This window comes from Silurus aristotelis, assembly GCF_946808225.1.
Source record: "Silurus aristotelis genome assembly, chromosome: 11".
NCBI lineage: Eukaryota > Metazoa > Chordata > Actinopteri > Siluriformes > Siluridae > Silurus > Silurus aristotelis.
Genome location: NC_139584.1, coordinates 22,789,299 through 22,802,880, shown reverse-complemented (window position 1 = coordinate 22,802,880; position 13,582 = coordinate 22,789,299). Strand labels below are relative to the sequence as shown.

General features: G+C 35.5%; 1 protein-coding gene across 3 annotated transcripts; it reads right to left on the bottom strand.

The window, feature by feature from the left end:
• Positions 1-810: 810 nt before the first annotated feature.
• On the bottom strand, positions 811-10,752 carry LOC310733338 (receptor-type tyrosine-protein phosphatase beta-like). Of its 3 annotated transcripts, none has more exons than XM_083554543.1 (12): positions 10,628-10,752; positions 7,848-8,004; positions 7,437-7,536; positions 7,211-7,301; positions 6,627-6,703; positions 4,859-4,996; positions 3,171-3,293; positions 2,927-3,087; positions 2,595-2,730; positions 2,419-2,483; positions 1,768-2,043; positions 811-1,420 (listed from the first exon to the last, which is right to left on the bottom strand). In XM_083554543.1, the coding sequence occupies exons 2-12, from the start codon at positions 7,850-7,852 to the stop codon at positions 1,378-1,380; spliced, it is 1,215 nt and encodes a 404-aa protein (XP_083410669.1). In that variant the 5' UTR covers positions 7,853-8,004; positions 10,628-10,752; the 3' UTR covers positions 811-1,377. The 3 variants fall into 3 exon arrangements, with proteins under 3 accessions (XP_083410669.1, XP_083410670.1, XP_083410668.1); XM_083554544.1 differs by having other exon boundaries at positions 7,848-8,093; positions 10,628-10,741; XM_083554542.1 differs by lacking the exon at positions 7,848-8,004 and having other exon boundaries at positions 10,628-10,739.
• Between the last annotated feature and the right edge of the window lie 2,830 nt (positions 10,753-13,582).

The following is a 13,582-nucleotide window of genomic DNA, read 5'->3' as shown; positions in this document are numbered from 1 at the left end:
TGTTAATATGCTGTTTGATAATATGCCAGACATCTTGATTTTGTTCTGGTCTGTCCAAAATGCATTGTTCCGGATGTCGTCTACTGTAGTTTGTTCAGATGCAGCTTAGTAAACTTAAGCTGTGCTGCCATGTTCTTTTTAGAGAGAAGAGGCTTTTACCCTGGCAACCCTTCCAAACCATCCTTGTTTAGTCTTCTATTATATTATGTGTATAATTTATAATTGTACCCTCATGAACTTTTACATTACCATTCTAACTGAGGCCTGTAGAGTCTGAGTAAATATACACACACACACACACACACACACACACACACACACACACATATATATATATATATATATATATATATATATATATATATATATATATATATATATATATATATATATATATATATATATATATATATATATTTATTTTATTTTTATTTTTATTTATTTATTTATTTTTGACGGTTGCATGCTCTGACTTTTTGGGTGAATATGCTGGGACTACCACTGCTGGGAAGATTGGAAATTTTTTTTAATGTTTTCCATTTGTAATTAATGTTCCTCACTGTAGAATGATGCACTTGAATTTTTTTTTTTAAATGGCCTTTTAACCCTTCCCAGATGACAACAAATGCTTCTCTAAGATCATTGCTGATGTCTTTTCTCCTTGGCGAGGTAGTCACACTTACTTAAGATTAATTAATCAATAAGTTAACCGAGCCTCGTAAATACTATGGAAGCAGTACTTCGTTTTTCACACATGGCTTTAACATTTTTGCTTTTTTTTTTAATGCCCTGATATGTAAAACCATAGAATTCAAAGTGGGTTTACTTTTTATTTAACATGACTGTATATGTATATGTCAAAAACATGGTCTTAAAAAAGACTATGCATGTATTCCAAAAACATGTTTTGCTTGTTACTAAACACTATGTGATACAGAATGTAAGCATAGTAGTGTAATTCCACACCACTGAAGCTGATCTGGGATTCAGACTAAACTGTCAAGGCAAAACAAACTGGGATGTTTCTTTTATTTTCTTTTATTTATTTATTTATTTATTTATTTTATAAATCACAGTACATACACATATACATATTGCCTGTAAAAGTTCTCAGACATAATTATACAAAAAATACCCCAACAATAAAAAAACAGCTTAGAAAAACAATCTTATTTACACTTGATGAAAATGTTCTTATAAAATATATAAAAACATACTTTTAATGGCTACTGTTATTTTAAACATTTTGAAAATATTAATTTATTATATGCAAGTGTTAATGTGTAATTAGTGCATGTTTTTCACTCGAGTTGCAGATATTTGTACTGACTAAGTACAAGCTGTATTTAGCACCAGCATGTTAGGGCGAATCGTCCATCACTTATTTGTCTCAACTGACATGTTTGCATTGTTGGTTGACCTTGAAAATGAATGAATGTTGGAATGGAGCAGTCCAGACATAAATCTGATACATTACAAACAATATTGGCAAAACCAAATGTGCAAAAACGATGAACTATTAAAAAAAATGCAACTGTAATTGGAGAGAATTCTGGTACCACAATTAAGGTATTGAACCAAAATGTATTATACATATATTAGCTTATTTTTATTTATCCTTCTTTCTGGTTATGTTTTTTGTTTCAGTTGGAACATGTTGAGCAGTTTTGCTTTTACTATTGCTTATCTTGGTTGCACTACACAAGCTACAGCAATTCACATGGCTATTGTACACTACTGGTTTATCTATGTGTGTATCTGCCTTACAGTGGTGTGTCTTTTTGTGGGTCTGTGTTGAGTTGAGAAGTCGGAGGCCTTATTATCTGCAGGAGCTTCCCAGGATTTAAAGCATGCAGGGATTCTCGTAGGGATTGCCATGCTGTTTGCTGAGGCTGAGGTGTTTGTGTCTCTTGAATAGATGAATGACTGGATTCAGGGCGTTGCGCATTGTCAGAATTCCTCCGCCGGTTTTTCCAATCCCTTCTGGATTGCCTGTGTGCTTGTGGCTGTTCGATCTGGAAACGCACCACAGCATTCTGGGTTCTGTTGGCAGAGAAACTGTACTCTTTTAACAACTTCATAAGCAGGGTCTTCTTTGTTTTATGGAGTATGTGGTTCTTAAAGCCTGAAATACTGCTTCTGTTAATTAATATGAATAATTCATTATTAATTGGCCCACGCCTGTGTGTACGGAACAGTGTGTATGAAACAGCAAAATGCCCTGAATGGAACACTAGTCAATCACTACACACACATGTTCACACATAATTTCCAACATAAAGCAGAGCCAGGGCATTTAATATAGTCAGTCCACCCACATATTGCATATTTAATTTTATTACTGGTAAAATTACTTTAGATATGGATTTTAAAATACTGGTGTGTGTGTGTGTGTGTGTGTGCTACCGGCATTCTCACCTTGGCCTCTCCATATTCCCACTTAGCCAGTCAAGTAGACACTGATGCACAAGTATGTACTGCTCCTGAAAAAAAATAAAAACACACACACACAGTACATTACTTTCACATGCTTGAACCACAAATATGTATATGTGTTTATTGGTCAAATGAATTTGTTGCTAATACTCTCTCACCACATTTTGCACCATCAACACTCTGTGTCTGCGCAGGTCTCGGACAGCGAGACGTACATCAGGCGGTATTCCCCTTGCACACAGTTGCATTAACCACAGTACTGCTACAAATGTTCCAGAGCGACCTACGCCTGCACTGAATGCACACACACAAACACATACACATAAAAAAAAAACATCTCCAGGAAAATGTCAAACTTAACACTGAAAAACCAGAGCAATATTAATTAGACTGTATTACCTTTACATCCATCTCAACTGAGCTAGACTCTCTGACTCTAGACATTTCAAATGATACATTATGCATAAGTGTGTGTTTTATATCTTTAGACCTGCAGTGAACAACTGTGGGTCCTAGGCGTGGCGTTTCATCCAGCTTCCTCCGTACATGCTCAGTGAAGTTTGTGAGAGAGGTGTGGTCCTTTGGAACCCACTGATCGGGCCAGCCAGGGTAGTAATAATGCGTTATGTATCTATCTTTGGGGCTGTTGTGCTGAAACACACACGTGAACCATAACAATTAATGTAGAGTAGACAAAGGAAAATGCATTGTATATTTATAATTATCTTTGTTACCTGTCGTAGGTGAATGGCGGTGATGTAGCAGTCTGGACCGTGATGACGAGAAATGGTGGTGACTTGCAGGGTCCCATAGCATCCAGTGCCTCTCTCCGGAGGCCAGTACTGATTACATAGCACCTGCACACCCATGCACACATTCCAAATAGAATTAAAATACATTTTAAATGTACAAATACAGTCGCGATTGTTTTCATTTCTTGTACTTTGTGCTTTTTTCATTTGCCACATCGTCATTTTTAAAGAATGGGAAAACCCCCCCCAACTATTTTGTATTTGATCTCTAAATGCAACAAGCAGAGACCTTCACTAAAGTACATTTAACACAGCGTGGTAAGCATTTAGGCTGCCCAGTATGACAACCACAGGATACTTAGTCTATGGTTTTATTTGTGATTAGTGTATATTAGTAAGCACTCTGATAGAATATTGCAGCTTTAGAGCATCCAGATGCTAGATAGAACTAGCAAGAGTAAGTCCTTATAGTGGCATTGATTTGCGGTGAACCTTAAGCATAAATATAAAGACAATTCTAACAATCACAGGTGCACCACTTTTCTTTATTTGATGTATCCACCAGCTCTTTTCGGTAAATAAACCACTTAGAAGCCTGTTGAGTTCTGGCAAAAGTAATTAACCTGTACAGAACATGTAATATTATTTACTAATGTATGAACAAAGAGTACATCCTCTTTAGCTGTCAATCTTTTGAAGACAGCTGATTATTACACATGGTCTCACCTGGGTCTTTTCCAAAATCTGCTGTGTGCTACACCTTCATCTTGTCTAATTTACACACCTCTAGGATGGATGTCTAGGTTCAGTCTGTGATTACTGAACCTAGATGTGTGTAAATTAGACAAGATGATGTCCAATGCAGTAAAATGCACTGGCCCCATTTCAATGCAGTGTGGTGTAGCACACAGCAGATTTTGGTCACTGAATTTCTGGATGTCTTGGTGGTGCTATGAAAACAAACAGGGCTTTATTGACAATTGGTGTCATTTTCGGTGCAAAACTGGTAAGTTGAGACTGGAGAAGACCCAGGTGAGACCATGTGTAATCATCAGCTGTCTTCAACAGCTTTTCTATACAAAGCCCTACACTGATGGGACAGTCATCAAATTAGTATTCAAAACTCAGACACAGTCTCATTATTTAAATCCAGACTGGGTACCTGTTTGTCGAGTCAAGCCTTTTGTTTTATTGGTTTTAACTTTAACAGTTTTGCATTCCAGCACCCAAAAGTGAACAGTAAACAATGATAAAATTATAATGAATGGACATTTGGTGTCACCCAGATGAAGATGGACTCACTTTTGAGTCTGGTTCCTCTCAAGGTTTCTTCCTCAAACCATCTAATGGAGTTTTTTTTGCACTCTCACTACTGGCTTGCTCATTTGGGATAAACTTTAGGGACACATTTATGACACTAACATTTATATTCGTAATTATTTACTTCTGTAAAGCTGTTTTAGAACAATGCCCATTGTTGAAATTGCTAAAAAAATAAAACATTTATTTGCATGGAATTAAAATTAATCTGCATAAATAGTTTTTGGAACCATCGCTGTTGATGGTACCGCATAGACAACCCACAGATGACTGTGGACATTTAAACTTGTATAAAGACTACATCTGTGTTGATAATACCAATTCCCATACTGTTTGGCTTGTTTTTGCACCTTGCCTCTGCTGTCTTTTAGTGCCGTCACCATGACAATATCCTGCACATTTTGCTCCCAGATCATCCGCCAGAAATCAGCCATGGTTGATGGCAAAGGAGCCTGGGTACAAATGAAGTCATGATCTGTATAGCCGCCCTACAGACAGGAAAAAAAACACATCTTAAGTTTTCTTTTTGGCCTTTGGTCAGTAATTTATTGACAAAATTACTGACTAAAAGTTCTAAGAATGAGATATAAGCCACTGCCTCTGACCTTCTGTGAATAATAAGGTGTTTAAATGGCATCATATACTAGAATAAATCGGAAAAAATGTACGATGTTCACAACACACTAGGGGTGCAATACCCTGCAGGGTTTAGTCTAACCAAATGTTCTTGTTGACCTTGATTGGCTGGATCATGCGATATTACCATATGGTAGCTAAACAACAAAAAACTTCAGGAGTGCAGTTGCAAACCATGACAGTAAAGAAAACACACAGTGTATACACTGTCCATATGCTTAATTAGGAATATGTGAATTACAGTGGAACCTCGAAGCTCGCGAGGGTTAGGGACCAAGACCGGTCGCGAGTTCAGAATTTTCGCGACCTTTAGATACGCCCCTTCCAACCCAGTCAAAACCCAAAGAACACTATACGAAATCTATTTAAATGAGTAAATAACACCATTTCACTCTATAACACTTAATTATTAGACTATTTTAACAATACTTTATGTAAATTAACAGCAATTACAATGCTTAATAAAAAAAAAATTGGGTAAAGGTACAGTAAAGTATGCAGTAGAGAAGTACAGTATAATAATACATAATAAAAATAGTTTTAAAGCATTTTTTAGACAATTTTAATGAGATAAACCTTGATTATAAATGTTAAAACTAGCGTTTTGAGCAGCTCGCGGTTGCTCACGAGCCGATCTGAATGAGAGTCGCTGGTCGAATGAAAGTCATGAGCATGCGAGGTCGCGAGTGCTGAGGCCGCGAGCTCCGAGGTTCCACTGTACTGGTTAATTCATACAAGGACTGAAACATTTTCAATCCTATCCAGCACAATGCATGGGTATTAGTCAAAGCCTTTAGTTAATGTCAACATCAAACTTCACAATGGGGAAAAACGTGATCTCTTCCAAGACATGATTATTCGAATATAATTCAGTAATTGCTTATTTTACAGACATTCTTTAGAATTTATACTTAATGGTACAATTGGATGTTCTGTGGGTGGGAGCAGCTTGTTGATGAGAGATGTCAGAGGAGAATAATTGACTCCTTCTGGGTGTCCGGAAGGCCACAGTATGTGATAGCATTTAAACAAATTATTAGTCACAGGAGGTGAGAGCCCTGGCAGTGGTTATGGTTTATGATTATGTATTTCAATTTCTTTTAGTTTCTGAAGTATTATATTCTTTCCTTATCCCTTTGTTACAGATCTTTCGTATTAGATTTGCTATCTATAAATAATTAGATTTATACTAATATACAGTATAATTGCAAGAGTTAGTTGCATTTGTTGTTTTTTTAGTTTATATCCTCACAAGAATGTGAATAGAATGTATAATATTGGTTATTAGTAATTATATTATTAATAATATTATAAATATTATTACTTGCATTGAGAGCTGAACTAGATACTGCATTTCTATTATCATTGCCAAGATTTCTGTTTGATTGACTGTGATATTAGTATAATTAACTCAGAGATTAATATTCTGTTACTTTCTAATAAGTGAACTTGGCTGATTGATTAATAATCTAGATCACTCACAGGAACATAGCTGGCATTGATGTAGTCTGAGTGTGGCTGTGACTCTAATAGGGACAGCTTAACTCTGCAGTGGTCATCTGAAATACAAAAAGTCAGTGTGTTAGGAAACTTCCAGTGTTAGATGCAAGTCAGTATCAGGGGGTTGTGGATGAAGGTTTTGAAAGGAATTGTAGATTATTATTAAGTAAAGTTTCATTTTTAGCCCCAAACATACCTTAAAACTATGCAAACAAGCTCTGGAATGTGAAAGTGCTATCTGTAATGTCCTGCTCAGTCACATGATCTAGGTGTTCTAGAAGTAGTAGGAATGAAAGATTTGTGGAAGAGCGCTGTCCTACCAGCCTAACAAGCCTTTGGGATATCAGAATCAGAGAAGCAGAGCTGAGCTGCTATGTAGACTTATTTGTTAAATGAGATTTTATTAATGATGGCATGGTTTAAATGCCTGTCTACAATATTTACACATTTCACAGTGTACAGGTGATTTTAATTTTAAAGTCATTTGTGACTGTAGCAAATATTGTGTATGAAGTAATATAATGATTTAGCTGTTTATATGGTGATTAAGGTTTATAAGTACTCACAGGGTAAAATGAAAGGATATCTGTTTTTGTCTTTATTGACATCAAGCTCTCCAGCTCTGCATGATAACTCCTTTGCAGTATCACACAGCTCCTAGGAAATTTTGTGAAATGATATTACAACACTATACTAAGTACTGATCTGAAACCTTTACTAAACATACATAGATACATACACACATGCATGCACACACAAACAAACACACACACATTGATCAGTGACAATCACCTCAAATTCCCTTTCATATCCTGCATTGCCGTTGGCTGCAAGAGACTGACAATTTGTATGGAACTTCTGCAGAATGTGTGCTCTTGGGTATGTTCTTATCCTGCAAAACATGCAGAAGCATAAAACCTCTAAACAGTCATTCATCTAAAAATTGTCTACATATAGTTACTTATCCTAATTTGTACTAGTGTATTTGAAGGCAGATTTTATGGTTAATAAACAGATTTCTTATAAGGCCCCCCTTTGGACAACATAACGAGAAGGAAAGAAAGACAGAGACCAGTATAAGGTTAAATGAGAGGGATTTGTGGAAATATTAGGACAAGTCTCGTCAGCATGAGGCTGCCCAAAAAACTTCAAAGCTAGAAAATCCATTTAGCATGGACAGCACTATACTCACATTTTTCTTACCTCATATTTAACTAACTTTTTCTTGAGTCCAACCAGTTTGTATGCAAAGTGTTAAAGTGTCACTTCCTAGAAGCCCTGGGGATGAGGCCAAAATGCTGCAATGTGGTCTTTATGGTCTTGGTTCAGAGGCCAGTCTCTCTCTAAAATCATGAGGCCACTACAGGCCAGATAAAGTGTGTTAGAAATGACAAGCTGATTCAGGGTGTTTATATTTTTGTAAGCAGTTTCCATGTAACTTGAGATCCTCTGGGGAAAAAAAAAAGGAGGAAAAAAAAAATAAAAAATAAAAAATAATAATAATAATAATAATAATTTTATATATATATATATATATATATATATATATATATATATTCTTGGACCCTTGAAAACTTTTTTTTCTGCTCAGCCAGAGGACTAGTAAGAATTGCTCCATATTCTTCTTTTGAATTCTTAATTGCATTAATGTGCTTAAATACGCTGAAGGAAGGTCTATACACCCACCATTAATTTTATTAGGAACACCATCATACCTGCACATTAGGGCGGTTATCTAATCATATAATCTAAATTTAATCATATAAATCTCTAAATTTAACATGGGTGGTTGTTGGTACTAGATGGTTGTGTCTAAGCTAGGTGCTTAAACTGGAATCTTTAACAGAGTCTGTCCCCACATTAGATTCAGATTCACGTTCTTGGCTCACAAAAGTAGAAGCCAATGTGGTCTTTTTCTATTGTAGACTATTCACCTCATGGTCGATGTTTTGTGCATGCTAAGATGCTTTTTTTGTTCATCATAGTTGTAAAGAGTGATTATTTGCGTTAATCTTAATTAATCTGCTATAATCTTACTGCCAATTTGGACCAAACCAGCTATTTTCCTCTAAGCACTATTATCACACAAGGCATTTCCACTCAAAGTTCAGGCAATGTTTTTTTTGTTTTTACCATTCTGTGTAAACTCTGTGGAGATTCGGCTGTTTCAAAAGAGTTCAACAGTTTCTACCATTTTGGTAACACAACCTCATACCTTTTCTTTATTATGATGTTTAATGTCTATAGATACATGCTGTAGGTGCCAAATTCTGACCCTATCATCTATGTACCTCAGCAAAAATTGGGAATTGTCAGACCGGGCTATATTATTTCAGTCTTTATTTGTCCAGTTTGGGTGAGCTTTGAAATTGAAATTGCTCAAATTGAACCAGTCTGGCTATTCTCCTCTCCTCAACAAATTGTTCCTGTCCACAGAACTACTACTCATTGGATGTTTTTTCTTTTATTACACATAATGAGTAAACTCTAGAGACTATATGAAAATCCCTTGAGATCTGCAGTCATACAAATACTCAAATCAGATTGTCTGGCACAAAAAATCCTGCCAAAATCACTATCATATTTATCCTTCAGTCTAATGTCTGATTAGATAACTACATGAATGTGTAGATGTGCAGGTGTTCTTATAAAGTGTACTGTGAGTGTATATTTTGAATACTCTATTTCCAGTTGAAAGATTATGTTTTTATATATTCCACTATTTAATGCTATTAGGTTACAGATTTGGTGTATGATTCTACTACATGACAGTATTGTGCTTTATTGTATCATAATTCCTTTTCCTAAGAACTTATTTTATTGTTGAATTTCACTAAATATAAATGGATGACAAAAGCACACAATTGTATACAATGTCTTGGTATTCCAAAGCATTACTGATCATCATAGTCTACACATTTCATTACAGTTAATATATAACTTAATATGTATATTTTATTCAAACTGCTTATATTTGATTTCACTTTAATCTTTACCTTAATTTTATTGTGAGCAACTGCAATGCAACAATTTCACTATGGGACCAATAAAGTATTCAGAATTTCCCTTCAGTAATACTATGGGGCCCAAAACGGTTCTAGCATGACAATGCTCCTGTACACAAAGCAAGATCCATGAAGACATCAGTTAATGAATTTGAACTGGCATGCCAAGTGCACACCAAGCCTTCTAAACCTACATCAGTGCCTGACTTCACTAATGCATTTGTGGCTAAATCTGCAAATTCCCACAGTCGGATTATGAAGTCGACTGGGAAAACCTTCCCAGATGAGTGGGAGTTAATTTTAAAGGCTCTATAATCTGATTATGAATGTGATGGAAAAGTGTTCACAAATCTTTGTCCTTATAGTTTACACTGTGACTGTTCACTGTGCTTTTTTTGCTTTGATTCGTTAACTATCAGTGTTTGCACATTTACTTTTGATTGATCTTGAGGTTAAGAATTTATGCGAGATGTGATCCAAGCACAGAGCTAAACAACCTGTTAGCATCATTCGAACAGAACTACCACCATGCTCTGGGACATGAGATGTTTGGCATGTTGCAGCTTTCTGTTATAGTAATAATGGCCAATATTGTAATGTTTATTTTTTTTTAAGATTATTTAGCTTGTGTAGCTTCCTATATGTACATCACACACACACACACACACACACACACACACACACACACACACACACACACACACACACACACACACACACACACACACAGACACACACTCACACACACAAATAATTATAGAACTAATTGATGCAATATATACAAGTAATCTTTACCCCAACTTAAGTTCTGGTCCCTGGATGCTTCTGGTACTCACAATGCCCCAAAAATAATTACATACATACAGACATAACCACAACAGCAACAGAAATGAAATCTAAAGTCTTATAACACTCAATCTTATTTTGACCATTTAATATTGACTAAAAAGTAACTAGTTATTAAAACAATTGACTTACCTAACTGGGAATGTTTTGATGGCAGTGCTCCTGACAAGCAGCCCGATTTTTTTAAGTAAAATATATTGTGTTTGCATATGGAGTGTGTGTATAGGCAAAGAGCTGAAGTACAACTGAGTAAGACTGACACACCGGTTTATCCGGTCTGGGAATCTCACTCTCCCTCTCTCTCTCTCTCTCTCTCTCTCTCTCTCTTCTCTCTCTCTCTCTCTCTCTCTCTCTCTCTCTCTCTCTCTCTCTCTCTCTCACTCTCTCTCTCTCTCTCTCTCTCTCTCTCTCTTTCTCTCACACACACACACACACACACACACACACACACACACACACACACACACACACACACACACACACACACACACACACTTCTCTTTCTCTTTTTGCTCAATACATTTGTTTTAAAAGAGCTTTAAAAAAAAGGGAAATGCCTTGTACGCAACAATATCCAATGTGTGATTAACAGCTAATTTTTTGTTACTTTGGTATCCATCCAACTTAACATTTTTCATGGGCGTAGAATTGTTGCAGGTTTCAGAAACACTACAACAACAACAACAACAACAACAACAACAACAGGATTTAGATATCTTTTACACTATAATTAGCACTGAACATATCACCTTTTTGGTGAAAGTAACCTAAGAATGTGGCACAGACTGATTACTGAATTGGCCTTTCTTGTGACTGTTTTAACACATTACACTTTATGTGCGCATATGCGTTTACAGGAGTAAATCAGCAGTAAAATGATTGTAAAATAAAGAGTAATTAAATACTTTTGAATAATAGAAAAAGATAAACCTCAAGTGTGCCATGATAATTAGTAGCTAGATACCATCCTTAATATGAATAGGATTAAAATCTTTTTAGGAAGGGTTTGGATTGGTTTTTGGTTCTATGTCATATTGCACCATTTATATATATATATATATATATATATATATATATATATATATATATATATATATATATATATATATATATATATATATATATATATATATATATATAAAAGCATGATTCATTTATAAAACTCTGAACACAAATTGAAAAACTTGCATGCAATCAAAATACATCTTCAATAAATTGTATTATTAAAACACTCACACCATCAAATGAACATGGGTGTATAAGTGTAATGACAATATGAAGACGATATAATGAGGGCTTATACACAGTAGGATATGGAATAAACATAATGAACAATATGTTAACTAAAATAGGGAAGTCTAGCAAACTAGCCTCCGGACAAGTCAGAAGCTGCCATGGTTGTGATGCTTAAAATATTTATTTTTTATAAACATTTATTAACAAGACATAAAGGCAAGTAGTTTCATGGTAGTACTGTTCATGCTGTACAATTCTGAACACACTTGTTTATATATATTTCTTACACCATTCTACAGCTGTTCTTGACTTCAATGTCAGATCGACACTTAAAACAAGGTAACATCATTATAATATAAATTGATGAGAAGAGGCATAAACACACATGAAGAAAAAGAGTGCAGCTCACTAAATGGACAGAAAAATAAATCACCATCTGTACACCCATCCCAGTGTCTAAACAAGATTCCTACCTGTGATCCTTAATAAGACCTGCTACTAAACATAAATCTAACTTCATACTTAAATGTTTTAATCAAAGTAATTTAAATGTAGTGATTTAACTTAAACACATTTTATAAAAATGTAAAATAAATAAATGTTTAACATAATTTCAGAGGAGAATCCTCTGGCGCAATGACTCAAGCCCTGATATGCTTCAGCAGCTATCACCGCATGCTTCCACCATTCGTAATGGATTCATATGACTACAGAGGTGAGAATGGGAAAGCTGTGCCACCATAAGATGTACATAGTGTATGTAGACTTTTGCAAAATAAATACTTTAGCAGAACTGCAAACTATGTTTATCATTGTGCAGCACTATTGTGTGATTATGGGATTACAGCAGAAGGAATATATAATTTGGGGTATTCTTTCAGTTACCACCAAAACCACCTATCCAAAATAAGAAAAACTAAAAATGTGTAAATGCATATTTCTCATAAGCTGAATTAAAAGTAACAAAACATGCATGAACCATACTGTACTATGTGATTTGCATGTCAGCCAGTTTTCACTGAATTCAGAGGTGACATGCGGTACTACAACTGTAGTGCAAAGATTTCAGATGACTGAAGCCCTGGTGAAGCTTGTTTTTCACTAGACCTAGGTTGACCACATGGTCAACAAAATGTCCTGACTTTCGTGAGAAATTGCTCATCCTGTTCACATTTACGCCGCTTTCTTTAACGCTCCACAAAAAAGCTGTCTTTCGATGTGCTCTTAAACAGGAGAACTTACATTCTACTCTTTTACACTTAAATCTATGATTGACAATTGTAAACCAACAAGTGGTTGTTTCTGTAAGAAGTCAATAATGTTACTAGGAATTGAGTTTAGCATTGATAGCAGTGTTTTCTATGTGAACGCAGGAGATTTTTCTTGCTTAGGATTGTAAGAAAACTGAATGCAGTATTTTGCAAAAAGTGTGGTTTAGAATTGCAAAATGAATGAGATGCAGGAACTCATGCAGAAGTTGTACATAAGCGACATGAGTTTCAGGTTTTGGTCATTGTATCCCAAGTTCCAGTGTTAGTGTGTAAACAACTGTACTGTAAATGTACATATCTGAACAGATTGCAATTTTCAAAAAGTGGTCAGTTTGCACAACAGAGTACTCCACAATACTAAATTATGTTCAGTGTGACCATCAGTCTTTATGATGAACAGCACAAATTCAAATACAATTCTGGTTGAAAAAAACAAAGGGCACATGCCGGTCAGTGCAGGTAATTTCACCAAGGGAAATCAGGCAGGTCTGTAGGGCAAGAGGTCTCTGTAGTTCAAATTTGTCAGGACGTGGAACAGGTGTTGTCTCCTGTTTTGCATCCCCTGCCTTCAGATAGCAAA

Coding starts and splice junctions, on each gene's coding strand:
- LOC310733338 (XM_083554542.1), bottom strand. CDS start 10,704: ATGCAAACACAATATATTTTACTTAAAAAAATCGGGCTGCTTGTCAGG. Junction 7,302..7,436: donor GATATGAAAGGGAATTTGAG/GTGATTGTCACT, acceptor AAAATTTCCTAG/GAGCTGTGTGATACTGCAAA. Junction 6,704..7,210: donor ATATCCTTTCATTTTACCCT/GTGAGTACTTAT, acceptor TTTGTATTTCAG/ATGACCACTGCAGAGTTAAG.